General features: G+C 32.1%; 1 protein-coding gene across 8 annotated transcripts in view; it reads left to right on the top strand.

Annotated features, from left to right (window-relative positions):
- The window catches only part of LOC143222620 (nonsense-mediated mRNA decay factor SMG5-like), a 51,446-nt gene that overhangs the window by 18,547 nt on the left and 5,061 nt on the right, over positions 1 to 27,838 (top strand). The window contains exons 2-12 of one of the 8 annotated variants that reach the window (XM_076449328.1): positions 842 to 947; positions 2,662 to 2,896; positions 3,554 to 3,670; positions 4,327 to 4,434; positions 9,265 to 9,420; positions 10,096 to 10,161; positions 10,412 to 10,568; positions 12,050 to 12,140; positions 18,575 to 18,808; positions 26,050 to 26,179; positions 27,671 to 27,792. In XM_076449328.1, the coding sequence (XP_076305443.1) occupies positions 18,644 to 18,808; positions 26,050 to 26,179; positions 27,671 to 27,792 (417 nt within the window). In that variant the 5' untranslated portion in view covers positions 842 to 947; positions 2,662 to 2,896; positions 3,554 to 3,670; ... (4 more) ...; positions 12,050 to 12,140; positions 18,575 to 18,643. Of the gene's footprint in view, positions 1 to 841; positions 948 to 2,661; positions 2,897 to 3,553; positions 3,671 to 4,326; positions 4,435 to 6,065; positions 6,574 to 9,264; positions 9,421 to 10,095; positions 10,162 to 10,411; positions 10,569 to 12,049; positions 12,141 to 18,574; positions 18,809 to 26,049; positions 26,180 to 27,670; positions 27,793 to 27,838 lie in introns of those variants that run through there. The other 7 variants (XM_076449329.1, XR_013012386.1, XM_076449331.1 and 4 more) reach the window with 7 other exon arrangements.

The raw sequence follows: 27,838 nt of genomic DNA, 5'->3' as shown, positions 1-27,838 counted from the left end.
ACCTTTTGATAATGGCTGTAATGACTTATAATCATGAGGCCCTGTATAAGTAAGTAGTAACACAGAAAGTAATTTAGAATGTGTAAGAGTGATATTCAAATGCAAGTAACAAAGTAATACCACTCTAACCAACAATTTTATGGAATTACAAGAGAATGATTGTCACATGCATTTAAAAAAATTAATGTTATGTGGTAGTTAGTCTTTGGAAATTCTTAAAACTGTTTAACACCTTAAAACTTCCCCTTGTGGAGACTGCCAAATAAAACTGATGGTCCAAAGATTTTGAGATGCTTGTTAAAATGTTCTGGGATATTTGTAATCAGTGTGATATAATGGTCAGGGTCGTGTAATTCTGTGATAAAATACTTAAGTCCTGTCTATTAACTTGAAGTTCCCTTGCATATTTGGTCTGGCATGGCCAGGTGGTTAAGGCACTCAACTCATAACACGAGAGTCGTGGTTATGAATCCCCGTCACACCAAACATGCTCACCCTTTCAGTCATGAGGTTGTTATAATGTGACAGTCAATCCAACTATTTGTTGGTAAAATAGTAGCCCAAGAGTTAGCAGTGGGTGGTGATGACTAGCTGCCTTCTATCTAGTCTTGCACTGCTAAATTAGGACTGCTACTGCAGATAGCCCTCACGTAGCTTTGCACAAAATTCAAAACAAACACACAATTTATGCATATTTACTCTTATTTAAAGGAACTTTGTAACTTTGGACAATGACATACTGGAAAAAATAACCTGTTTTGTTTATTACTAGTAAATTTTGTTATTTTCGTGCCATTGAAAAATAATTTTGTTTCTGTCTTCTTCTCTGTTTATTTTTCAGAGGTTTGTAAAGAAGAAAATCTAGGAATGATCTTTGTCATGTCGTCGAGTGTCTAGGAGAAGAAAACAAAGTAGTACTAGTCAGGAAGATTCAGAATTAAGTGAAGGTGTTAAAATATTTTTATTTTAATTTAACTACTAGATGAAATAAAAGTAGATAACTACCAGTTCTGTAGTGCCTCGCTACATGAAATTGTATTTTGTAAACATGAAAATGTAATTATATAAAGCTGTAGGTTTGAATTTGGGTATTTGTCTGTAGTTTGTACTATATAAGTGATTTGGAAGTCAAGATAATGAAATTTCATATCCAGAAGTACTTAAAATATTATAATTGTAAATTATTCATAGTGAAATGGTAAAACACCCTTTATGTTAAAAATGTAAAACTGTGACAGTTATGCTGTACAACATAGTGATTAAATACTAACAAAGCTTTGTAGAAACTTAACGATAACCATGATGTCACATTACATTTCTCAGATAAATATTATTCAAGATTTCAATACATTTCACCATTTCAACTTGTGACTGGTTAGATATCTCACAATAATGTTAATATGATATTTTTATTTTAAAAAAAAATTTCAGGATTGGTAATTTTCAATTTTGTTTGTATAAAATACATCTTTACTATAAAAAATATTGTGTGGTCATTAGTAACTTAAGTGACATAGATTTTATCGTATCATTATTATTTATCTCAGATGCATTGCATGGTATTTTTAAATATTGTAAGTATATATTTTAAAGTGTCTAACAGATTGTATTATTTCTGTATAAAATTGTTCAATATTATTACGTTCTTTATGACAGAGACTTTTGTACTTTGAAAATAATTTATGTTTTGCAATAGATTATGTCAAACAACCTCATGTTGGATTAAAGTTATTAATGGTATTTATCAAGTTTCAGACTTCGTCATAACTATGACCAGAACAGTTTAAAATAGTTCCAATTTATCTTCTTCATTTTTATGACTTCTGATAGATCAGATATGATTATTTCTTTGTTTTTTCTTGTCACATTTTTTAGATTTATTTCAGTTATCACTTTATATTTTTCATTTATCTCTTTGTTATGGATATTGAAATATAAAACTTTGTAATTTCTCAAATGTGTGTCAAAATTCTTTAATTTCCCAGAATGGTTGATATTGATCCCCTTGGTTTGGTAAGACTGTAAAGGGGTGAATAAGGACTTAAGTGTTGATAGGAGGACAGAAATAACTTCTGTGCTAAAGTTGGCCTATGCATCTAATTACTGTATGACTCTCCAAGTTTGTATGTTGTTAAAATTGCAATTAGTCATGTAAATGGTTGGACTTCTGAAGAGACAGAGAAATAGGTTTAATGTTAGAAACTTCATGGACTTGAGACTCAAACTCTAAAACCTACAGTCCGATATTCATTAGGCAACTTTTAGAGAAAATTAAAACCTCATTCTTTTCCACATTTTATGTTTCCTAATGATTGCATCACAAAAGTTGATTATATTTTGAAGTTTCACTTCTAATTTATGTTCTAAGAATTTGAGAATCAGTGACCACTTTATAAATTTGTAAAGGGGTCAGCATCTCATAAGGCTTTAGGAAATCCTGATATTATTTTGGTAGATTTAGGTGTATGGTATATGATGTACTTGTGCTGTTTATGACCTCCAAGTTCTTATCATTCACGTTCTATGTAAAGTATAAAATCAGTGGCCTTTTTTTAATCATTTCAAACCAGTTTATGTAATTGGTCGAATAAACGTACGGCAAAAAATTTGTCATTAGCGATTGCTAACTAATTTCTGTGTGTTATGAAAACAATGATTCAGGTCACTCTGAGTGAGACTTAGAAGAGAAGAACAGTAGTGACACAGCTAGTTGCACCAGTGGTAGTATAACTGAGGATGGAGTCGAAGAAAAAGAGTTGAGTGACTACGGTGAGCACAGTGGACTTGGTGTTGAGAGTGTCACGAGCACTGCTGTTGACTGCAATGGAGGACTAGAAGAAAATTTGATCAGTAATAAGGCAGTTCTGCAAAACGGACTTGATTGTATTAGCAAAAGGTAATAATTGTTAGCATTGGCAAAAATATACAGTTTCTGAATGAAGTTGCACAAATTCTTGAATGGCTATAAGTGGGCAAACTATAGCAGCAAGTGTGATAGTTAAATTTTCCTAAGACCAAGTTCCGTAGCTCTTAGCCATATTCAGTTGTATAAATGATAATTTGTAGAACTGGAAAATTAACTTGATTAATCAATATAATCAAATACCTATGAGTATTTATAAATTATGCCATATAAAATAATTCATTAAATGGAGTTACTGTAAAATCAGTTGATGTTGCAAAAGTAATCAACTGATGAAATTAGTCTTTCTTATTTATTACTGTTTTCAGTTGTTCCAACTGTCCAAGTCCCATGTTATTATTAAATTTCACTAATTGTAGTTTAGTTGTTTTTTTTTATAGTTTACTGAAAATTGTAAACAGCCACTGAGTTTTGATGTAGGCTTCATATGGTGGTAATTCATTATTTTGATTTTGTGATAATTAAATAGTTTTTTTTCAAATTGAACACTGATAATTACATCTTTCATCTGAGGTATGCAAGTCTAAAGAGAGAGGAAATTTATTTAAAATTAAAATATTTAATTATCAGAACTCAGTAGTCTTGAAAACAGATATTTTAAATTACAAGAACATTTCTCTGTATCTGTAGCACCACATCAGTATCACTAGAAGATAAAGATAATACAGAGAATGAACACTTATTAAATAGAGATGTACAGAGTAAATCTGAGGGAAGTTACTCTGTTTCTGGAATAGTGACTCCTCAGTAAGTTTTTTTTCTGATTACACTGTGTAACATAAATTTTGTTCCTGGACAGTATATGTTATTTCTTCATTGCTTATGTTGTAAAAGTACAGAAAATAACCATTATTCCCTTTGAACTTTGCTTTTGCAACCTGGATAATAAAATTAACCTATTTTCTATGTAAAAATAGGCCCATTTGCACATTTTCATTTACATAAGGTCTGAATGAAACAATATATGAATCAAGATTTACGTGTATTTATACTAAATTTATATCAGAATGAACAAAAATGTTTAGAAGTGAGTAGATTTTCAAGATTTGTGACTGTAATGTAAATCACTTTCACGTATCAGCCCCCAAATATAGTCTCCCATCATGTTTTTGTTATATGCTCCCAGGTCACAAAAGCAAAGTTTGAAGAGAAAATTAGGTCTTTTCCATTTACTTTAGGCACAAGCAATTGGGAAATAACACTTTCTGCCCAGGAACAAGAAAAAGTAAAAATTTTGTTACATAGTGTTATTTTATGCTCAGATTGATAAAAATAAGTGTCTGGTATTTCAGTTTTAAACTCTTTAGTTTTGCATAATATTTTAATATGATGAATATTTTTGTCAGTCTTTAGATATAGCCAACACCAAAATATCTTTTTGAGAAATATCATCCCAAATATAGGTAGTTGAAGTCATTAAAATCATCAACCAAGAAGGACTTTTGCCGGGTGTCAAAGTTGTTGCTGATTGGCTAATCATCAATAGTGACATTATTGTAACTTATGGAGAGGTGATTAAAGCTGTTACTTTGTTTGTTTAAATTCTCGTATATTTATGTTAAATTGTAATTTTTTCTGGATTGTTATTATCTTACTACAAGTTATTTTAAATTGTGGCCTTCATATATGATATCACTATTTTTGCTTTAAATAACCAATTTGTTCTAGCATTTGATTTATATAGATATGTATGACTAATTTCTATTTGCTTATTTGATATCGTATGGTAATTTTTATATGGAATCAAACTTTTGATATACACTGCTGGCCAAAATCTTAAGGCCAGTGAACATGAAAAAATATGCATTTTGCATTGTTGGACTCAACCACTTATTTGAGTAGAGCTTCGAAAGATGAAAATAAGAAAAGGGAAAATAAAAATAAAAAAACTTTTTTAGCATTTAATAGGGAAAATGTGAACACTATGAAATTAGCCTAAATACTAGCTGGTCAAAAGTTTAAGACCATACTGAAACGAAGCGTTAATCGGTAAACATGTAACGAAATTTAGTCATTTGTGTTCAAGCATTAGCGTTGTCAACATCTCCTGTGTTACATTGGGTAAAAACATGGCAAAGGCTAAAAAGTTGACAGAGTTTGAACTTGGCAGAATTGTTGAGCTGCAAAAGCAAGGTCTCTCTTAATGTTGCAAATTTCTTAAAAGACCCTGAAAGATATGGAACGAGAATTTCAAGTGGTTGGGCCAAGAAAATTTCACCGGTGTTGAGCAGTGTTGATGCAGAATGTAGATCAAGAACAATAAGACGGCATCTGTGAGAGAAAGGCTTTGAAAACTGTAAACGTCTTCAAAGGCCATGCCTCCTTCCACACCATGAAACAGCTCAGTTAAACTTTGTTGAGAAGCACCAAACATGGGACGTAGAAAAGTGGAAGAGGGTTTTGTTTTCTGATGAGAAAAAATTTAACCTGGATGGTCCAGATGGCTTCCAACGTTACTAGCACGATAAGGATATCCTGGGGTACTTTCTCCTTCCATATAACATTGGAGCTTTAGCTTATACAGGGGCATCAAACAGCAGCTGGTTACATTGGCATGTTGGAGAGAGCATCCTTATTGACTGAAGGCCCTTACTTTTGTGAAAATGACTGGATCTTTCACAAGAACAATGCTGCAATCCACAATGCCCACAGCACAAAGGACTGTTTCATGGCGAATAACGTGATTTTTTGGACCATCCAGCGTGTTTGCCCAAACTGAACCCCATTGAAAATGTTTGGGGGTGGATAGCAAGGGAAGCCTATAGAAATGGACGTCAATTCCAAACAGTGCATGATCTTCATGAAGCTATCTCCACCACTTGGAATAAAATTGCAGCCAGTCTTCTGCAAACGCTTATATTGATCATACCAAAGCGAATGTTTCTAGTTATTCGCAATGACGGCCGTGCAACTCACTACTTAGACCTCTTGTTAGGCATTTCCTACCCTGTTTTGGACTTCTTTTTGGTGTGGTCTTAAACTTTTGACCAGCTAGTATTCAGGCTAATTTCTTAGTGCTCACATTTTCCTTATTAAATGCTAAAGAAGTTTTTTATTTTTATTTTCCCTTTTCTTATTTTCATCTTTCGAAGCTCTTCTCAAATAAGTGGTTGAGTCTAACAATGCAAAATGCATATTTTTTCTTTATGTTAATTGGTCTTAAAGATGAATATTACAGAAAAAAGAAAACTTTGCAGTCAAAAGAACTACTCATACTGATTAATTTTGCAGGTTCACATTTTTTATAAACAATATGTGCTAATAAATGAAACATAGAACTTGGTGCAGAAAGAGCCCTTTCTGAGCGGCAATCCGAATGTTTTAGTTTTTACGTTTGCTGCGAGGAAAAGTGCTGTGGCGTAATAGTTGCTAAACGAATGGCCAACGCCAGTGTGTTGAATGTAAATAAACATGGCCAGTGCATACAGAGAAACAGAGGCGGAGTCTGTTTTGACTTTGTGTTCTGAACAGTGTCGAGTAGTGTCATATCAATTCAAACCTACTCTGAACAAACCTAGAATAGTTACTTTTTTAGATCTGACAAATTCTAGTGATGAGGACTGTTCCACAAGCGAGAGTAGCGGAACTGTGAGTGATACTGATTGCGCCCAGGCTGGTTGCAAGTCGGTCATACCTCCAGTGGAAGAATGGTAAGCCTAAGTCATGACAACAAATATGGTCTGCATTATTTCACGTGCAATTTTAAGTATCTCAAAACCTGTCTGGTGTTTATAAATTATTGGTATTACAGACTTGGTTTTATTTGTGTATACTTTGCCGACTATGGTAACTAATGCTCGGCCCTTCTACAATCATTGTACCGGGTATTTATGACTCGTAACAAAATGAATTTCAATTATACGTCATAATTCTGTCTATAAAATCAAACTAGATGTAGCAGTCTGAATAGTTAATTTAATATTTACCATTAATGTATAATTTATATGACATATTCCGTATGTTTGTGCAAGGTGCAGGTGTGGTTTATGCGAGCAGATGCCAACCAGGAGAGAGAGTGCGTTTGTTGTCGCTCATGCGACAAGGTGTCAAACCGATTAAAAGTATGTAATCCGGAAAAAGTCCAAATAGATTTACATAAAATACCAACACTGAAATGAACAAAATTGACAGCTCGCAACGAAGCGTGTTTGGCAACAATTACACCACAGTTGTAAAACATCACGGAAACAGCTGAACGACCGAGAGGAACTTGAGTTCGAGGACCCGCATATTTTGTTTCATTTTTTTACTAAAAAACTAAAGTTTAAAAATATGGCAACCACACAGGAATTATACCTAACCAAAGTACAGTTTCTAAGGCAATTATTAAATTTGTTGAAAATTCACCTTTAACACTCCTACGAAAAGACGTTTCTAGTCCTGATTTCTCCAAGTCTGGCTGTGGTTTCGCTAGATAGTAGATAGGGACAGTGGGAATCTCGTTAATCCATTCATTAATTGATTTAAATGGCAATTTCATTTAAATACAAAATTATTAGCCTAATAATAACCTTTCAAGTTGCTCTGGGGCCTACTAGGCCCCACTTTTCGTAGGAGTGTTAAGACTTTGGCCAGCAGCGTATGTATTATGTAAATAAATTTGCTTTATCCATATTTGTAACTAAAAGTTGTTATTTATAATTTGATTGATTTATAAAATCCACTGAGCATTTTATTTTGGGGCTGGGTGGTGGATAGGTGTGGCCTAGCAGTTAACTTAATATACTCTAAATATTCTCATCCCATTGCCACAAAATTATATTATGCACTTTTAAATATTTGTTGCACTATAATGGTGGTCAAATCCTACTATTCCATTAGAGTATCCCAAAGGTTTTAGTTAAGTCTTATCCTTCTAGTCTATCAATTCAAGATTAGGGGCTGGTGGTGTATGTGTGTGTTATATCACTTTGCACAAGTTTTTGAAATAAACAAGTATTTTTAAAAACATTTTTATATTCAATTTCTTGTATAATTTGTTTATGAAAACATATATGTAAATGGTATGGGTATTGGTAATTGACTGGTTCTCATTTTCAACTCCCTTTAGCTGAGTTATTGAATTTTTTTATAAAGAAGAAACAAAATAAATGACAAGTTGACAATGGCAAAAAGAAAAGCATCTGTTTGTGGTCATTCTGTTAAGGTGCATAAAAAGTCATGTTTATGGAAAGTTGTAATATCCAGTTGTTATTGGCTTTTAAGCATATCGTACTTAATTGAGAATAGAATAACGCCATTAAATATTCTAGTAGTTTTACAAATGGTATATATATTTTTATTTTAATGCTTATACAAGCATACTGCTGAAATGCCTCTTTATTTTCCTAACTTTATCCATTACTTATTTCCTTAAACTTACACCATTAATTTTGAAAGAGACCCTGTGAAACTTAGCAGAGGTGAGATAAAACAGATCACACCACTTACTAAATCTTTCTAGTAAAAACCCGAATCCTTCATTTAGTTTTAAGTTTACTCAGGACTCGTAATCAGTTCAGTTTCAGATTTCAGTCATTTAGTTTAAGACTAATCTAAATTGTATAATGTAATAAAGGATCTTTAAAATAATTTTCAACTCTTGTTTTGCAGATTTTAATATGTACCTAAAGTCAAGCTTTTTCCTAATAGGTCCTCATTAAATACAGTTTCATGTTAAAGTTAAGTGCTGAAATAAGATCCATAGGTATTAACTTTGAGACTTTCTTATTTTCCTTTAATTAGAATAAATACATTAAGAATTACTTTATCACTTTAAAGTTGATAGGGTGTACAAAGTAGGGCAATACATAATAATGGCCAAGAAAATGAAACTGAGCTTTATAAAATGTTTTGCAATTTTGTATTGTATGTGGCATGTTTTTACATCAAATTGTTTGATTATATATATATATAACTGTATTTATTTCATATATATGTTGTTACTGCCTTCATTCTGTGTAAACATAGTTACTTTTGTTACTTCAGTATCCAAACTTTTGTCATGAGAACACTGAAACTGGCCAGTTTAGATAAAATGCTTGTGTTTAATTTTTTCTTTTGCTCTCCAGCTTTCATTAGTTCTCTTAACTTTTTTACAATCATTTTGTGTGTTGTAATAATTAATGTTTATTTACCTGTTAGATATCAGTGGATATGTATTCTGGAATATCATATTATGCTACTAATATGTAGACTTTTTGAGGGAAAAAAAAGTTTAAAATTAATTTACATAATATTAATGAGATTGTTCAAAAGTGTTAAGTTGAATTTTGTGTTAATCTAAGTTTGATTTTTTCACACAAGTGTATAAGCTAAAATGCATACATAAACATTTGTTTTTTTGCTTGTGGTGTTACTAGGTTTTTCTCTGCATACAGTGTCTTCACAATTTTGGCCAGTTATTAGCGAGGCTCCCAAAGACAGGAGTCAATTTTAACTCTGAAAAAGAATGCTTTACTGCAAGTAGCACAGAAAAAAGTTTCAGTGGAGCTGTAAGCCCTGAAAGTACTGAGGCTGTAAGTTTATAACAATCTAACTGTTATTGTGTTATTGACTAGTTACTGGTGTCCATCTCTTTTTCATAACTGTTTCTTTGTACACTTCTCTTTTGTTCTTTTTTTCTGTTTCTGTTATAAGCATTAATGATAAACCAAAAATTTGAATTTGATGCCAACTGAAGAAATGTGTAAATATTATGATAAGACAGTTAAAGAGTAAGTGAATATTTGTTTGAAACTTCCTGATGAAACAACAGAAGAGTTTTGGAGAAATCAGCACATAGTTTAAGAGATATTAATATAAGCTGTTGACCTGCTGTTTTCACAATCGTCAAGCTGTAGCAGAAAGAAAACTAACACTGGAAGTTTTTGCCTGACTTGTATGCACCATTATTCCGAAAACTTAATTGTGAATATTTATTAACTTTAGAGAAGTATTGAATTAATTTCGTACTTCTGTTTTATGTTATTACACAAGAAGAAACCTTACACTAATTACTGAATGATATATATGTATATGTGTGTGTGTATAGTTTCTAGACAAAGATGAGACTTGTTTAGTTTAGTGCCTGGGTTTTAACAGGCAGAATAAATTACTTTGTTTTTATTTAACCTGTTAAATTTTATTCAGGTATTTGTTGTTTTCAAGAGTATTCTTTAGTGTTAATCTTTTGAATTAATTATATTTCTCAGGGAGTTGAGCAACCTGTAGGTCAAAGAAAACAGATGATGCGGAACATGGCCCATCTGTGGTTGAAGGTAGGAATGTTGTGCAAAATATATTGTCATGACTCTATAGTATTATTACAAATATAAATATATGTTTTATTCTTTAAAATTTATTCTTTATATATTTTTTGTTCTTGTTTGCAAATTCTACTTGACTAATATTTTAATGTTAAAGTGAATTTTCCTTTAGTATACAAATATTTTAAATGATGAAATATATTAGTAATATTTTTTTGATTCATATGTCTAATATTTCACTGATATGGGTATGTGGATCTAGGCTGCAGTGAATGATTTGGAATGTAAAGTAAAAGTAGGAGGATTTCCCCAACTTTCCCCTTATCTGGTTCCTGACATTAGCTCCTTCTGTCAACATTTGGCATTGTTAAAGCAGCTGAGATTATCCAAGAGATTTGTTATTGTTGTGCCATCTGTTGGTAAGTACATTCAGTAGCACAGTTTACTTCTACTATTAGTTTTTGTTTCATAATTAATAAATAAAACTGAATGTTATAGATACTCTTGTTGAGTCAAGTTACTCAGCACAATATGAAAGTCAAACATAGAAAATTGTGTTATTCTCTTCTTACTCAGAGAGGTTGTTCCACTATAATTACTTCTAGAACCTTCTAAATGTGTATTGAAAGTTTTTAATACAAATTTCTATTTCATCTGCTATTTTCTCAATTTTTAACATTATATGGGTGCTGTCTGTTTGACTGGCCTTGTAACCAACACAACAAAACATGATATCTTAATTATCCTTTCCTTCTTTTTAGGATGACTGCAGATTTCAGCAGAAAATTACAATTATTTATCCTAAATGGCAACATGCTTGTAACAGTGTGCTTCTGTTTTTAATTTTGTTGTTTTGTTTCTCTTTTATTCATGCTTCATTATTATCTATAGTAACAAAGTGCAGAAATTTTATTTTAAAAACAATTAGGATACGTCACCCATCATCTAACAACATATATTCTTTGTGCATTCCTCAAGGCAAAAAAATTCCCATTTACGTTTTTTTTTAATCTAACCTATTAAGTTTTTAATTTGTACATTTTAGGACTTTTTGGTTAAAGTTTACACATCTATAAAAAAAAATAACATGTTAAAGAAAAAAATTAAACACTTCAGGATTGAAACCTTTTTGATCTTGGAAGCTGATCTTCATCGAACCTAAGTTGGTTGTCCCAAAAATAATTGTATAATTTTCAAATACTCATTTTGGAATTAAAGTTCAAAGAGTAAACCAGAATTACTCATACTTATCTTTCTTTCTAACTTACCTACTTATGAAAAGGTTTTAAAAATTTCATTACCTAGTGGAATACTGATATCCTTTTACTAAAATGAAACAAAGACATTACAGTCGCGTAGGTCATAGAATGGCTTTTTTATTGGTTATAAATATGTAACGTTAACAAGAAAGCATGAGTAAATAAATAACTTAAATAACTTATTTTAATTTCTGGCCTGTTAGTATCTGTAATCAGAGTATCTAATTATGGAATATTGTAACACTTAAAGGGAAGAAAGAAAGCCTAAAACAAATAATTCAGAGCTAAAAGGTATTGTGTGACATGTAGAAATAAAGATTAAAAATTGACATAAATATATCCTTTTTAAACTAATTGAAACTTGAATTGTAAATTATGTATTGATGCCAAGCATTTTCACGTGCATTGACAATAAAGTTGTTTAATTGCATTTTAACTGTAACTCAGTAAAAGTTATGATGTGCACTGAACACCACTATATGACTTGGAACAATAATTCAGAGTTCAATATTCATTAAGTATTTTTTTTTTCCTAATTATAAATGCTTTTTTTGTGTGTTTGGCAAATGTAAGATATGATAGTTTGAATGTGATTTTATTAAAACTACTTTTAACTTCTTTGTTTCTTCACTTGTTATTAGTGATAGCTAGTCTTGATGAACATAAGAAAGAAAGTGTGGGAGCAAGAAAAGCAATTAGGTGGCTGGAAAATGAACTGAGGCATGGAACTAGGTGAGTAACGTTTTTTAGTTTTTACTGCATAACCTACAAGTAAAAATGTTGTGTTGGAATACAAGAAAATGTCTGTAAAAGTATAATATGTATCCAACCATATATTTTTATATTCAGTTAAAAAAAATTAAAAACTAACATGTAATATACGTGTATTGTGTGGGAAAAAATACTTTGATTCTGTAACCTCCATTATTTTGGTTAAATAATTCATAGTTTATAATGTTAAAAACCATGTTTTAATACCTGTGATGAGCACAGCACTGATTAATAGCTCATTGTGTAGTTTGTTTTTAACACTAACCCGTTACCATACTCTTTTTGGTTTGGAAGTATAATTTGTCATAGGTTATTGTTATTATTTGTTTGTTTGTTTGTTTTTTTCAATTTTTCTGTGCAAGTTTCATCTATGTTTTTATTCCCAATCTTGAAAATTGAAAATATTCTTTCCAACTTGTAAAAAAAAATAATGCCCTACATCACGAATTGGAAATTATCTCTATTCTTATACTTGCACTTGTTATTTCAAAATTTTAGGCATAGTTAAAAACATTCATTATCTTTCAGAAGTCAGACTCTGTTTGTCACCTTGTAATAATTTTCATCTTTCAAAACAAAATTAAATTCAATAAAACTATTACTGCTATTTCTTAATATTTTCAGCTGGGAAATGATTGTTATAAGGCAAATATTTTTGACTTAGTTATAACTTGCCATCATATCATTTATAAACATCTAACTAGGGTTACACTACCTCTTTGTTTATTTCTGTATATAAATATATAATAATAAATAAATTGGAAACATTGTTTTGAATTGGTTTGATAGTATGAAAGGTACTAATATTGTTGAGTTTGTTTCTATGTATAAGTGTAATGATAATTAGGTTTAGGATATTTTCAAAACCTCATTAAAAAAAGAGTAATTTCAAGTAACCAATCTTGGATTGAAGACCAGAGCTTACAAGGTTAAGGTCAGTGTCTCATCCTGGTCCTCCAGACAGAGGTTGGTGTCAAGGCCGAGAATGTTTAAACTAAGAGCAGTGGCGAGAATTTTGAAGACAAGACCACAATCAGTAGTGCAGTTTTATTAAATGAGATAAGTTTGGCTTAAAATGGACACTTTTGATACAATCATAACAGTCATAAATAGAAAAGTCTTACAGAACAGGCTTAATAAGTTTTTGGTCAAAACAAAGATAAGGTTTGCATCTTTACAGAATATACTTTGTTATAATGGTACTCAAATATTTTATGTTACTGCCAATAACAACAACAGATACACAAGTTTTACAAAGTGCAGTCCATCCCAGAATTTTTTGGTTGGAATTTCATCTTAACATCTGATGTACTACAAAATGGGATACTTCACTTTGACACTGTATTGTGATTATTATTATTATTGCTGGCCTATTAATAATAATAGTTAGAAAAGAAGTACCATTTGATAAATATATTTTTATAAGCTATGTCACAAAAATTACCAGTTTATTACATTTTGTATAGCATTGCCAAATCAATGTGAAAACTTTTTTCTCTAACTTTATTGTTATTTTGAACTAAACCTCTGAAAATTAATGCAAAGAATACCTGAGCACATCCCTGTAATATCAGGACTACAACACAGGAATCATTTTTCAAAGTTCCTTAACAACTATTGCAATCCTTTCACAGGTTTATCAGTGACTTTTGGAAATTTGTTTTTTGTTTTTTTTCAAATTTAGCTGTTGGTTATTTATTGAAGCCACTTGTGTGCATTTTACATGAAGAGAGGTTAAACAAAAATATTTATTAAATCTGTTTATAATCTGTTTGGTCTCAATGATCTTTGCCTTTCATTTTTAACACGTTGGACTCTGTTTTTTCTACGGAGAAATTTGAATATGCAAACTTGACAATTTTGGGCTGAATAAAAAAAAAAATAAAACTGTTCCTTTGATTCTGAGAAATTATTTTTGTGTATGTTTTACTAGGTACAGAGTATTACTAGTGACAAACAGAAGGTTAAATCTAAAATATGTGTGGTGTTTATCATACTACTCTTACTGTAGAAGTTTTACCTCAGAACTGCTTTCAGTATTGGTAAAGGTAATTCATCTTTCTTCAGAAATTTATATTGATTTTAGAATAGTGAACTTTGGTGTAGATAACTGATTTTTAGTGCAAACTGGGATGCATGAGACAGAAGAGACATATCTTTGTTTAAGTTATAATTATTACTGCAAGGAGAAATCCTATGCTAAATGTCATTTTCATTTAAACAGTGACTCAAAATATGTACTAGGTATTTTTAATTGAGTACAGGTGTCATACTTTAGTAACTTGGTATTCATTGAGCTACCACAATAAACAAATTCTGTAGTAGTCTTAGTTTTGAATGGATGTCGTAAATAACTCCTGGATACTTAGGTGAGAATCTCTGGTTTGTAACAAGGCAGTTTAAGTTATTGTTATATGTTATATTAGTATTTTCAAAATACAGTAACTTTTTCACACAAATAAGCTGTGAATGTAGTGCTTTTAAGTGAAGGATATTTCTGTCTATTATTAGTAAAATGCTGCTCCTTTCAAATCAGAATTTCAAAAGTTGATTTTAATTTGTTATTAAGATCATTGATATTTATGAATATCAAAAAACCAAATTATCTATATTTATTGTAATCACAGAAAAATAAGAATAAACAATAACTCATAATAATTGCCTTTGCCTTTAACATTTTTTCGTTTTTCATGTTTTGATACTGAATTTATCTACATTTATACATACACAAGGTGATTAGTTTGGTAAAAGATAACAAAGTAACATATTTAAATAATGAATTTATTCTGTTCTGTTTTTCTATGACATTTCAGACATTTTTCAGGAAGTAAATACCATGTGACATTTATTAAAGTATTTTTAATTTTAACATGAAAGTCACTTTGCACTTTGACTAGTTAATAAAACTACTTGATAAATTCAGAGGCAAACCTTTATTAACAAGTACTTCATTAAAAAATATGTATTTTTTATATACAGAGGTCTTGTAATGTTTACTGCCAAATTGTGTGAAAATACTAAAATATTAATAGTAATAGTATGGAAATGAGAATGAGTATAAAATGGTTACAAACTTGGTTTATTTGACCGAGCTCATGTGAATAAGATTAATTAAAAGCAGCTACATACATTTTTGTTACCAATATGGTTTACACATTTCCAATTCCATCTGAAAGGTGCACAAATCCCTTTGGTAGCTGAAATCAAGTTCTTAGGACTTCTTCTTGACAGTAAGCTGACTTTTATTCCACATATTAATTAGCTTAAAGACAAATATTCAACAGTACTGAATATGCTTTGCATCCTCTTTTCCACCTCTTGGGGAGCTAATAAGTGCTCTGTACTTAAGATCTATAATTTTATCTAAGAAGGACTGTCAGTCTCTAGACTTTACTTCATCCAGGGGCTTCCTGCATTTCACCAGTCCAGACTTTGTAAACAAAATCATATGAAGATTACTTCCCGTATGTTTTCAAGTATCTTTAAATTATGTTGCAAAGCTCTGGCCTCTGCCACAGTATCCCATCTGCCATTGTATCTTTATGCCTTATTGGGCTATGTATTTTGCAGATAGGTAGTCTAAGATTTATACCTTTGGCCTACTTATTTAGGTAAAGTTGACTGAGATGATTCTGACATTTCATCCTGCTACAGAATCTTATAATCAGCTCATCTCACCATGGATTCTTGCTTTCTCCACTTGTTATTCCTTGAGTCACCTAAAGAACTTGGATACTTTTACCTGAAAGCACAGTGGCATTTATTTAAGAAACACCTTTCAAGTTACTTTTATATATATACAGATAACTCAATATCAGTTGACCATGGGTTCATCTGTGATTTGCAACAACTTTGTATCAGTTCAACAGTTTCCTTCATGCTCTGTGTTCATTATTCAGTTTTATGCAATATCACTTGCTCTGAAATGTATAGAAGTTAGCACTACTCTAATTGTATAATCTCTACTGACTCTCTTAATACTATGAAGGCTGTGAAACCACTTAATATTAGTTCTCATTAAGTTGTCTTGAGTGTTGTAAAATGAATGTACTATTTCTCCCTATCACTTCTTTCTGTACAGTTTTTTTGCCAGCCATTTCTCACCTTTTTAACCATTCCAATCATGATCACTTATTATGCCTGTTAGGACTCTGTAGTGTTAAATGACTCATACTGACTCATATCGATGTGCTAAGAATCAATTGTTCATTTATTGGATCCTTTGTTTTCCTGTGACTCATCTTCCATTACCTTCATAATGTGGCTTTGTAAATGATTTACATAAGCCTATAATAAATTATCATTACAGAAGAGGAATCTTCTGTAGGTTGCATCTTACTAGATTCATCATATTTCTATGTCATTAACCATCCCAGTTGAATTGCCCTCTATAAGACATTGAGTGGGCTGGTATGTGGACTACTACTACTAATTTTCTATTTCAGTTCTTACATTATCTGGTAGTTTCCTTTTCTGAATGCTTTCAACTAACCAATGTACTTATTTTTACTACATCTGTTAGGCTCTAACAGGTACTTTTCTCAATTATATAGTATTTCATTCCAGTATACCTTTATTTTTTGCTGGATCCCTTCTCTGTTCCACACTAACAACAATTTTAATTATAATTACTATGGGCTGCAACAGGCTGTGTTGAAATGAGGTGTGCCATAAGACTATCTAGACACCTATTGGATGGTATCACCTTATTATGGACTGCCACTCATGGACAATTACTAGTAGAGCTAAAGGAAATCCTGGTTGTCCCTGCCTATCATCAGGTTGTATAAACTGGGATCAGTTTACTTTCAGACATGTGGGAAACTTGGTTCACATATTGCACAGATTTCAGAGTACTGTTCCTCAGGTCCCTCCAATGCTTTTTATCTCCCAGACGTTACCAGTGGTCCTTGGGAGTCCGTACCAACCATAGTTTCCTGTTGCTGGAGTGGCAGACAAAAGCTTTTCCTACAGAGTGTTTGAGCATGTTTCTCCACTCTTGGAGAAGAGGGCAAAGTGGGGGCCTTCATACTTTGTTTTCTCCAAGTGTAAGTAGGAGTGGCACCAGCCTCCATGGGAGCCTACTTGTAATTCCAGTTCAGATTTAACACAAAGCTATCTGGTTGGTGAGTGCATGGCCATTCTATTTTATCAATGTTGATTTCATTTATTGTTCATGGAAGGTGGTCCACTATCTTCTGACAATTCTGAAAGTGAAGTGGTCCTATTCTAGGTCCTTGGTTGAGCACAGGTACCATGGAGGCATCCTGATGGATGGGTTCTATATATATATTTATAACCATTCTGTTCAAAATACAGCAATGGTGTTCTGATGGTGTAAATAGTATACCATCCCTTAAATTGAGTGGCATCATAGAATTAAACATCTAAATGCAGTTCTCCTCTTCAATTGGATGTGCTCATCCTATCCTCATGCAGATGTTTGAATCCTGCAGGCTGGTTTTTGAATATCAAGAGAGCCAATCAACTTTAGTCCTCACACAGGTTTGGGGTTGTCCATCTGTCTCCCTCGATTCTTCCTTCTGTGAATTGGGTTATGGAAAGTAAGCAGTATATTTCTGTTTCTGTCTTGGGCACTCCCTCATTCTCTCATGAGATATGGATGTTACTGACCTTTGAATGTTTTGGACCAGTCCTATAGTGACAGGAGTTTATTGCTTGCAGTGAGCTTCCAGCAAATACAGGATGACACATTTCCAGATTTCTGGGTCAATGCTAATCCTGTATCATGCCCTGGAGTCTGTGTTTACCTCACATCCATGATTTTAGGGCCTGAAATGACTGTGATGATCCTTGCCTTACCTTCAAGCAAATGTCAGTACCCAGCGAGGAGGTTTTAGATGTGGTTAACATGATAAATATGAGTTGGTTACGTTTGTGTCTGACATCTTAATTAGATGAACACAATCCTCCTATGGCAGTTCCTGGAGGGGGCATATAGATACAAGCCAACTTTAGTTAAAACTGGCAAAAAGTGTATGTAAAATAAACAGACATACAAGTGAATCACACTTCTGCTTTATATATTTATATTAATAATATTTTAATGTGATAGCCTACATTTAATCCTCATGTTAAGGTTATCAGTTTAATTTTTAACATTTCTAACAAAGGTGAAGAAATGCATATTGTGTTACATAATCTAACAGCTGTTCAGTTTTTAATTAAATTATAATAAATGGTTTCAGCTTGAGTTTTGAGTTAAAAGTTCAAATATCTCTTATGAGAGAAGCATAAGGTAAAAATTATTTTCAAACTTTCTTCACTAAAGAAAGTTTGAAATACGTTTTCTCTATTTTATTAAGCTTGTGATATATATAAGAAGATTATTGGCCGGTGATAGTAAACATATATACTGTTACTTTATAAATTAGCAGTGGAAATTGGGAGACTACTGTCAGGCAATATTTTCTGAAGATGGACTTCTCTATGAAACATGTGTTATGAGTACTAATGAACAAGAAGGGACATGTGTTGTTCACTTTCTTGGGTATGGTAATGAAGAAGAAGTTTGGATTGGAGATCTTCTTGCATCTCAAGGAAAGCATGCAAGAGCACAGCAGGAACTTGCAGTCCAGGGTTATTTTGCTGATAACATTGATGTGGAGGTAAAATATGTATACTCAGTCAGTAATTTAAGACTTGTATAACATTATACATTTATATATATTTATTATATTGACCTTTAAGTCATTGCTAACCTACATTACAGAAGCTACAAGGATGCAGCACATGTGCACCCATCTTACTGTATCCAAGAGCATAAAACTAACCTTTAGTCATCACAAAGTTACCTATCTTGGCTGAGCTTTAGTGGGCTAGTATTTTCAGTTATATATGTATTATCATTACTACAATTAACAAATATGTTTTTAAACTTATTTCTTTTGTAAAATATAGAACTGTAAATAAAGAAGTAAAGCAAACAATTATCTCTTCCAGTTACAACCTTTGTACTCAGTTGCTGTTTGCCTTAGGTTGCTAAGATTTAAGAAACTTCACACGTGGAAGATGAGAAATTAAATAATTTTTAAAGGTTTTATATATATACATTTGAATAACCAAAAATTTATAAATTACTATATTGATACCATTGTAATTTATCAAGTGTAGTAACTAAGCTGTATTTGGGTCTTAAAGAATATGAAATTTCAAACGGGCTAAAGACCCAACTTACCAGCACAAAGTAATACTTGAAAATGGTTGAGAAAACCACTTGAGGGATATTTTAAGCTTTTGATTGGTTATTCACAAGATGTAAGTGCATATAAGGACCTGTTTTCAAAAATGGGAAGAGGTGAGTAGAGCCACTGTGTTTAATTCAATATATGAATGATATCTCAGCAAATAGAAAAGATAGGAGGCTCTTATTTCATATTCTAGCTTTTCAGTATCAGTAATTTGAGTTCCTAATTTGTACAAAACAATAAGCTTCGTTCTTGGACACCCAATCTGAACAAATGCTGCATTTAACATACCATGTGACACACAGAAATCAATGTTTAAAAGCGTTTTTTTAATATTTATTTTTCAATTAAGGAATCAAATAATGTATAATATGAAAATTTACAGTATAATCTACAATTTGATACCAAACATAATGACATAAATTCATAAAATAGTATTATAGTATTAAAGCAGTATTATAATTGCCTGAGAACAAGCTATTTTTTTATGTAATATATTGTAATGAATATATGTATGTCCATGAAAGATATCATAAGTGAATGTTTTAAAAGTATTGCATGGTATTGTAAACAGTATAAATACAAAAATGCTTTGTTTCTAAACTCTGCCAAAGTGATTTTTGTATCTAAACTTTATGTAGTATTTGTCAACCTTTGACTGTGTTCTTTTAGGTTTATTCCCATTTTGTTTACAACTATTTAGTCTTAGTGCCAATGGAAGTAGACAGCTTTGATGTCACTGGTTGCTCCACACATTTTTATTTTTGTGTGTTTTATCTTGTACAAAATAATACTTTTTCAAGAATTGAAAGAAATCCTTTTAATTATTGCACAGAATAAGTTTTTTTCCTTCAGATAACTTAATACTTGGATGTTAAAATGTTTAAATATTTAGTATTGTACTTAAAGCTGGCAGAAGTATGTGTAACATTATTCTAAAACTGAAATCTATAAAGCTATACAAATTAATGATAATTATTGGAATTATTATTTAAAATACTAAAGATTACTTGTAGTAACATCATTCTTTCCAAGAGGTAACTGCTAAAATGATACTTCTAGTTTCATTTTAAAGGTATTTTAGTTTAAAAATAAAATTGTGTTCTCTTCACCAGGGCCTGTCATGGCCAAGCGTGTTAAGGCGTGCGACTCGTAATCTGAGGGTCACGGGTTTCCATCCCCATCGCGCCAAACATGCTTGCCCTTTCAGTCGTGGGGGGCGTTATAATGTGACGATCAATCCCACTATTCGTTGGTGAAAGAGTAGCCCAAGAGTTGGCAGTGGGTAGTGATGACTAGCTGCCTTCTCTTTAGTCTTACACTGCTAAATTAGGGACGGCAAGCACAGATAGACCTCGAGTAGCTTTGTGCGAAATTCAAAAACAAAATCTCTTCACCAGAAAGAGTTATTACCTGAGTGTGCACTTCAGTGTAAGTTCCTGAGCATGCTGCAGGCCTCTAACAAAGCTCTCATTCCTACATCTGTTAATGTGTATTGTACCAGTCTGTTGTTTCATCATTATTAAACCATAGCCCCCCAGCAGTAGGAGGGTGACACATCTTTTATGTGTAGTAGTCACCACAAACACAAGTGTAGTCTTTCCTTTCTTCATTATCAGGTAGAATAATACTAAGTTTAAACTTAACAGTTAGAACTTTCATTTGAATTACGTTGATTTTGATTTTCTTTTAATTCACCTTTTATTGTTTGGGGAAACATATCCTATTACCTGTTACTGTTATTTAATCCAATGTACAAGTTTCATCCAGTAATCTTCAAGGTCATTATTAGATCTTTGGCTATTGCCATACTTGTTTTAGGGTATTTCTAATTATTGCCGTTATTTGCTTTCTTTATGATTTAAGAAAAAAGGACTATCATAATATGAGCTTCATGTTTTCTACTGAATGTTCCCACATTAATGATATCCTTCAAGGTTTTTAAAACTCTTTGACAACTACAGACAATGATCAGTGATATTACTGCCATTGTGCACAATTTGGCTGGTTTGATTCTTATCTCTGATATAGGATACTAACTACACTTGTTTTACACTTGGGATTTACAGTTATGTGTCTTTTGTCTTCTCTTTCTGCAGTTAATTTCTGCTAAATTTTGAACACCTGCATGGTCCTCTTTCACCTGATTCTTTGAGTCTAGAGATATATTTTTCTTTCAATCTACCTTTTTTCACCTTATTTCAATTTCTTTTTCATTCTTCTGCTCCTTTTTGTCCATCATGACCCTTCCAGCTTTAGTGAGGCAGCTTGCACATATCTGTTTTCCACTTTGCTCTGGGTTTTCTTCCATTTGTTACATTTAGTTGGATGTTTTTTTGGACTGCTCCTTGTTAGGTTGCTTTATTTTCTTTATTTTATTATTAAAGAAATTTAATTTCTTTATTTTAACCCTTATCCAGGATTTCTGTCTTGGGTCTTTGTGATATGGTGTTTGGGTTTTTTGTGGTTTTTTTAATTAAGTTGGTTTCTTCAGCTGATGATGCAGTTCTTCAGCAGTGTTCGTATGCACCAGATTTTTATTTTGTGTGTCTATATATATTGTTTTTTTGGAGTGATCCTCCTCTTTCTCTTGTCCTCTTCTTACTATTAACTATCTTCCTTAAGCCATGGAGGCAATTCATTCCTGGAGCTACTTGTTGACTTCAGTCCTGTAAAAACTACCCCAATCTTTTCCATTGGTAATCCCTTTGCTACATCCTATGAAGTTCTGTAGGTTCTTTCTCAGAGGTTTTTCCTTCCATCTTTACTCTGCACCTCTCCTATTGCATAGGCTGTGATGTAATTCCTCTGCTCCATTCTAGAGTTCTACTTCTGTATTTTTTTATCATTCCAATGAAGGCAGAAGGCTATTAGTCTGTCCCACTTAACCCAATTTTGGTCTTTCTTTTGGTCAGTTTTCTCATCATGATGGATAACTTCCACATCTTGATTTGTCTACATATTTTTTGCTTCCTTTGATTTACCTCAGTGATCAAATATTTGATTCTCAATAGTTCCTTTTAAGTTCGTTATGGCCCAGTCTTTTTTTTTTCTCTGAGGTCATATTCTTGAAGCCTATTATATTACTAATCTATAGACACTTGGTCTCCAATTACCACACCAAGTGTGGCTTACTTTGTTTTGACTTCCCTTTTCCTTCAGGAGTAGTCTCATTTCAATCTCAACCCTCCTCTAACTACATTCGTGGAGAAGGCACAGCCTACATTTTTGTCTTTGTCACTTGGAGGTTTTGATACTAGGACTCTTGTGTTTCCTTTGTTTCCTGCATGAGTTATTTTGGAGGATTCCCTCTTCGCTTGAATCTTTTGTTCCTCTTAGATTTGCCCATACACATTTCCTTCAGTAGTTTATGACCTGTCAATGCAGGTATCAGTTGATCTCACATGGCCCTGGATACCCTTTTTTTCCCATTTATACAGACTTGCATATGATTGGAGACTTTCATATCTCAGATCAGTGACTGTGTGCTCCTTCTGCATATAAATGTGAGTTTCTGTATCTTTGGTGACTGCAGGTGGTACTTAGTGCTAAACACCCACCAGTTCTGTAACTACACCTTTCAGCTGCTTCTGTTCCAATGAGGTACAGCTCTGGATGGCTGATCCATTTCTGATGCCAAGGGCAAGGTTTCTCTGGCTCTACATTTTTGAGCTAGTCTCTCCTCACAGTCTAACCTTCATTTTCTGTCTCATCTGTGTGGTATTCTTATTGTGATCCATTCAAAAACATCTGTTGTTCCCTACCCCATTGTGGAAGTACTCACTCTCAGAACTTCTTTTGTCTTGGTTCTGGTCTTTCTCATATATGATCATGATCATCACATTTAGTTACTTATGAATCATGTCTTGAAAACTTAAGCTAAGGTGATAGAAGAACAACTCTCTCCTAGATCTGGTACCTTTACATACAGTGGTTTATCTTCTGGTATTTGTAGTGGATTTTTCTCTCACTTTTGACCTCCTATCATTACTGCCTTTCCACTCACTTTACTTTCAATCTCAGATACTATAGGATGTGATACAATAGTGTCCCATCACATACACCACAGTAACGTTTCATGTATCCTGGCTTTTGTCTCCCTCTTGTTGTCAGTTTCCACTCCACAGAACAACTCTCTCCCAGATTTGGAACCTATCCATACAGTGGTTTCTCTATCTTCTGGACTGCTTGTTTGTTTTTTCTTTGTTTTTTTCTGGTCTTATAACTACCTTATTCAACATATATATATATTATCCAGACAGTGGGATGTACCAATAAGCAGTTGGTGTGTAACAGGAAATACTTACCCAAAATATGCATTCAATGGGTAGCATGGAAAATGTTAAGCCATCTGCCTCTGCTTATTGCCTGCTGTTGATATGGAGTTTTATACAAGACCAGCCAATCATTAATTGACAAAAATGTAAAACAAATTGACAGTCAGGGGGTGTATATACACAAACACCTGGTGTCTTTAGTTGTAGTAACCTTTGTGCTGTCTCTAAGTAATGGACATAATTCCAGGTGATTGTGTCTGATGACAGTGGTCCATTCACATCTTCAGTATTCTCCCCATGCAAATTTCTCTCTTCCCTATTTCTTATAGTACACTTGTTTTGTTTTGTTTCTTTTGAAGGGGTGGCTTTGCTTCATTAGTTACAAGCTGCTGAGGAAGTAGATATGGAGAATTTCTCATTTAGTGATGTGATTGCTGTAATACAAAACCAAGTGAACACACACCTGTATTCAGAAGTAGAGCTAGAGTGTTACCTGGTTGTGTAGTACAAGACATGTCATTAAATTATGAATCAAGCCAATCTTGACTGTTAGATCCAGACCAATGAGCTGTGGGATGATATTCTTTGTACACCTCATTTGTATGATATCCAGTATTGAATAGCCTGAATTATAGCTTTAATCACACTATATGCTCATGCCCAGCTATCCATCTGCAAGTTAATGAACAGTTGAACAGTCTGCCATTCTGTCCATCTCAGTGATATGTTGGCATCCAAAAAAACAGAAAAAAAGGTTTCTATGGCATTATGTTTTGCTCTACTACCTCTATTGGGCAAAGAGTATTCTCAACTTGAGATGGACATAGTCTTTCAACAAATGCTCCCCATTAACTTACCCCCCACCTTATGGATATCACACCCCATGGGCTTTCCCTTCCTGGTGCTGTTTCCAGAAAAGAGTTCATCATTGTAATTTCTTTCCACCATTTCAAGGTGAGAATTTAGCTCTTAGTGATGCAAAAAAGATTAGTAACATTTCTAAAGTTAACATTTATTTTACCTGTAAATGTATTTCAGATTGATACACCACCTCCCATTCTTCCTTCACTTTTGGTGTATTTAGTTTGCCTCATGAGGCAGATGTTTGTATGGATTACTAAGTGTGGATGATGTGTTGCTCTCTTATTGGTGAAAGTATAGTTAGTTATTATTACATTTTAAGAAGAAAAGAAGTATGTCATCAGTTAAACCACCAAAGACAACATGACGTTTACTACAGATATATTTATTTTTTAATATATACTATTGTAGATACAGCCCTTTGGGCAGTGCCCTTCTTCAGTTATCTGTAGTTGAACAGTAAATTTGTGAAAGAAAATGTTCTAAATCATCAAAGGTTATATGACTTTAACAAAGAAATGTGTACAGTAATGATTACAAATGGTTAAAATAGTATAATAGAGAATTAGTGAACACAAGTTATAAGAAAAAAATCTATGAATAAAATGGATCATTTTAACCACATATAAAAATGCATCATATATTCCATCATATTCATGTGTTGTAGAAAATTATAAATAGGAAAAACCAACATATTATTCATACATTTTGGGGTCACAGTAAGCTGTAACACAGATAAACCAGTGGCTTAACACTAGTTTGCAAAATAATTACTTTAAAATGTTCAAAGATATCTTGATAGGATAAATGAAAGCTTTAGCTTTTTTTAAAGTTTCTGTTCTTTGCTTTAACTTCTTTTAAACATTTTATACAGTATTATGCATTTATTTAATCATGTATTATTTTTTCAGTGATGTTTTTTTTAACTTTCATCAACTAATTTTTCATTTCTTTTACAAAATTTTCAGTTGTGGATTTTTCTTTTTAAAATTATAATATACATGTATATTGTTTTATATGTACAAAACAGTCTAATTTCTTTATTGTATTGTTTTAAACATTGTTATAAGTGTTTATCTGTTATATTATTGTGTAATCTTTAATTTAAGACTTTTCCATTTACTATTCAGCTAAAGGTACCTGAAGAAAGTATTACCCAACAGTTTTATCCACATCAGTATGTATTATTAAAAATATAGTTCTCTGTAGTTAACATCTTATCATTGGTGGTTTAACCTACAATATACTTCATTTTTCCCTTTCAATAACTACTATGCGTAATTTATTATACAGTTTTATATATTATAGACTAGCACAGAACGCTTAGCATGTGTAGAAATGGGAGCTTTGTTAAAGGCTTGTAGAATGTGCAAGAACTTATATAACTATGTGTGTGAAGGAAATCACTCACTCTTTGTGGTGCAGAGAAGTAGGTATCTCTGAAATACATTTTTCAGGTAAGAAAAGTTTTAACATTTGAAAGTGAATTGCATTTACATTGTATCATCTAAATTCATTATTTAGAACCATAGTGAGAGTATGGAATGGATTGGAACCAGGTACGGATCTCTAAAGCCTGGAAACAAAACCTGCAAAGAAACTGTTTCACATCCAATCATTTATGCCACCTCATGCATGTCATACAGGTTTTCAGGTATGGTCTTTACAGGTCACTTGTGAACTTACTAGTGAATAATGAATTTTCAGAACTAAAGCAAATAGAGAAATAAAAGAAGCTTATTGGATTGCTAATCTAAACTGTTCAACCTTTCAGAATTAATCTAGCTCCTGGAATTGGTGATCTCTGTTCATTGGTTTTATCTCTGTCAAAAAAATAAAAATAACTGTTCTTTCCTTATTTTTTTATGAAATATGAAAGCTGAATTTTCTAAAATTTGCTGTTCGTTTAAGATAACTTTTCATATCTGTTTTTATAAATTAATTAGTATGACATATATTTTTAAATCAGTCTCCAGATGTCACCTTTATTTTACTTAAACACCTAAGCATAGTTTTAAATACACATATATTTAGCCATTTCTAAATTAAAATATCCCTAACACCTTTCCACAGACATTACTGCCATTGGCTATGTTGTATAAGAAATGAGACACTTACAATAATTTATAGACAAATAAACATTTCCTGGAAAACTGGATGACCTTCATAATATCACTAAACTCCCTCTCTGTATATAAATATCATTCATTTGATTACACCACCACCACCAGTTTGCCCCTGAAGAAGAAAAGCCCACCTTATGAAAGAGCTCATATTGTAGTGGTTTTTATTTCATTTTATTTTACGACTTCAGCTTTGTTCTTATTATCCTCCTGCACATTTCCAATACTCTCTTCAATGAAATTTATTTTTGTTATTAATTCTCTTGTTTTTACCTTGTGTGTTTTTGATCTTCTAATTTTCCTTCTCTTTATTCTAATTTCTGTTAATTTATTTCACATCTATTTGTTCTCGTTTTCTTCACGTTATTACCACTGTTTTGTGATTTCCAACATGTTTTTAATCTTGGTTCAAACATACACTGTCATCTTGAAGTCTTGATTCTATTTTATTTACACTAAAATATTATTATTCCTTATGCTAATATTGCAACAGTCTCTATTGGTGTGTTGTTTTCTTTTATTACTTAGTAAAAATATTACTAATTCCAGTCTGCTTACAGGAAAAAAAGTGATTATCTCTTTAGCTGAAATCTCTACAACTTACATAATTTCATGAACTAACAATAACTAAGGGATAGGTCTAACTCACATATAAAATAAACTTTCCTATCTGTGGTACTAAATCAAATCTGGCTGTTTAACCTCCACTAATTCAGTAAGTGATTGAGAACATGGTAACAGACTTACTAACTAATTAACTGACACATTATGTGACAGAGTAACTATGTGATACATGTTTCAATATTAAAATATATTTTTCCAAGTCTTCAAAACTTAAGATGCAGCATGTAAATCACTCCAACTGTAAACACTTAGAACATTTATAGACATCACAAAATACAAAACATCTCAATTAAAATTATAACAAGAAAAACATATTTCTAAATTTGTATAACTGAATTTTTATTGTAATAAAGCTAACTATAAGTCAAGGTAATTTTTCATTGCTTTTTTTTATATAGATTGTCACTGTTTATTACTTATATATATATATAGCTTGAACCCTTTTGTTCAATTGTATGTACAGGGTTCCAATCCAGCTTGGCAGTATGCTGATCAACTCCATGGACCATCTACATCTTTTGTAAGTCCATATATGTTGAACTGACTCACTCATTTGTCTTTAAAAG

Source organism: Tachypleus tridentatus, chromosome 8 (assembly GCF_004210375.1).
Source record: "Tachypleus tridentatus isolate NWPU-2018 chromosome 8, ASM421037v1, whole genome shotgun sequence".
Classification (NCBI taxonomy): domain Eukaryota; kingdom Metazoa; phylum Arthropoda; class Merostomata; order Xiphosura; family Limulidae; genus Tachypleus; species Tachypleus tridentatus.
This window is presented reverse-complemented; position numbering and strand designations above follow the sequence as displayed.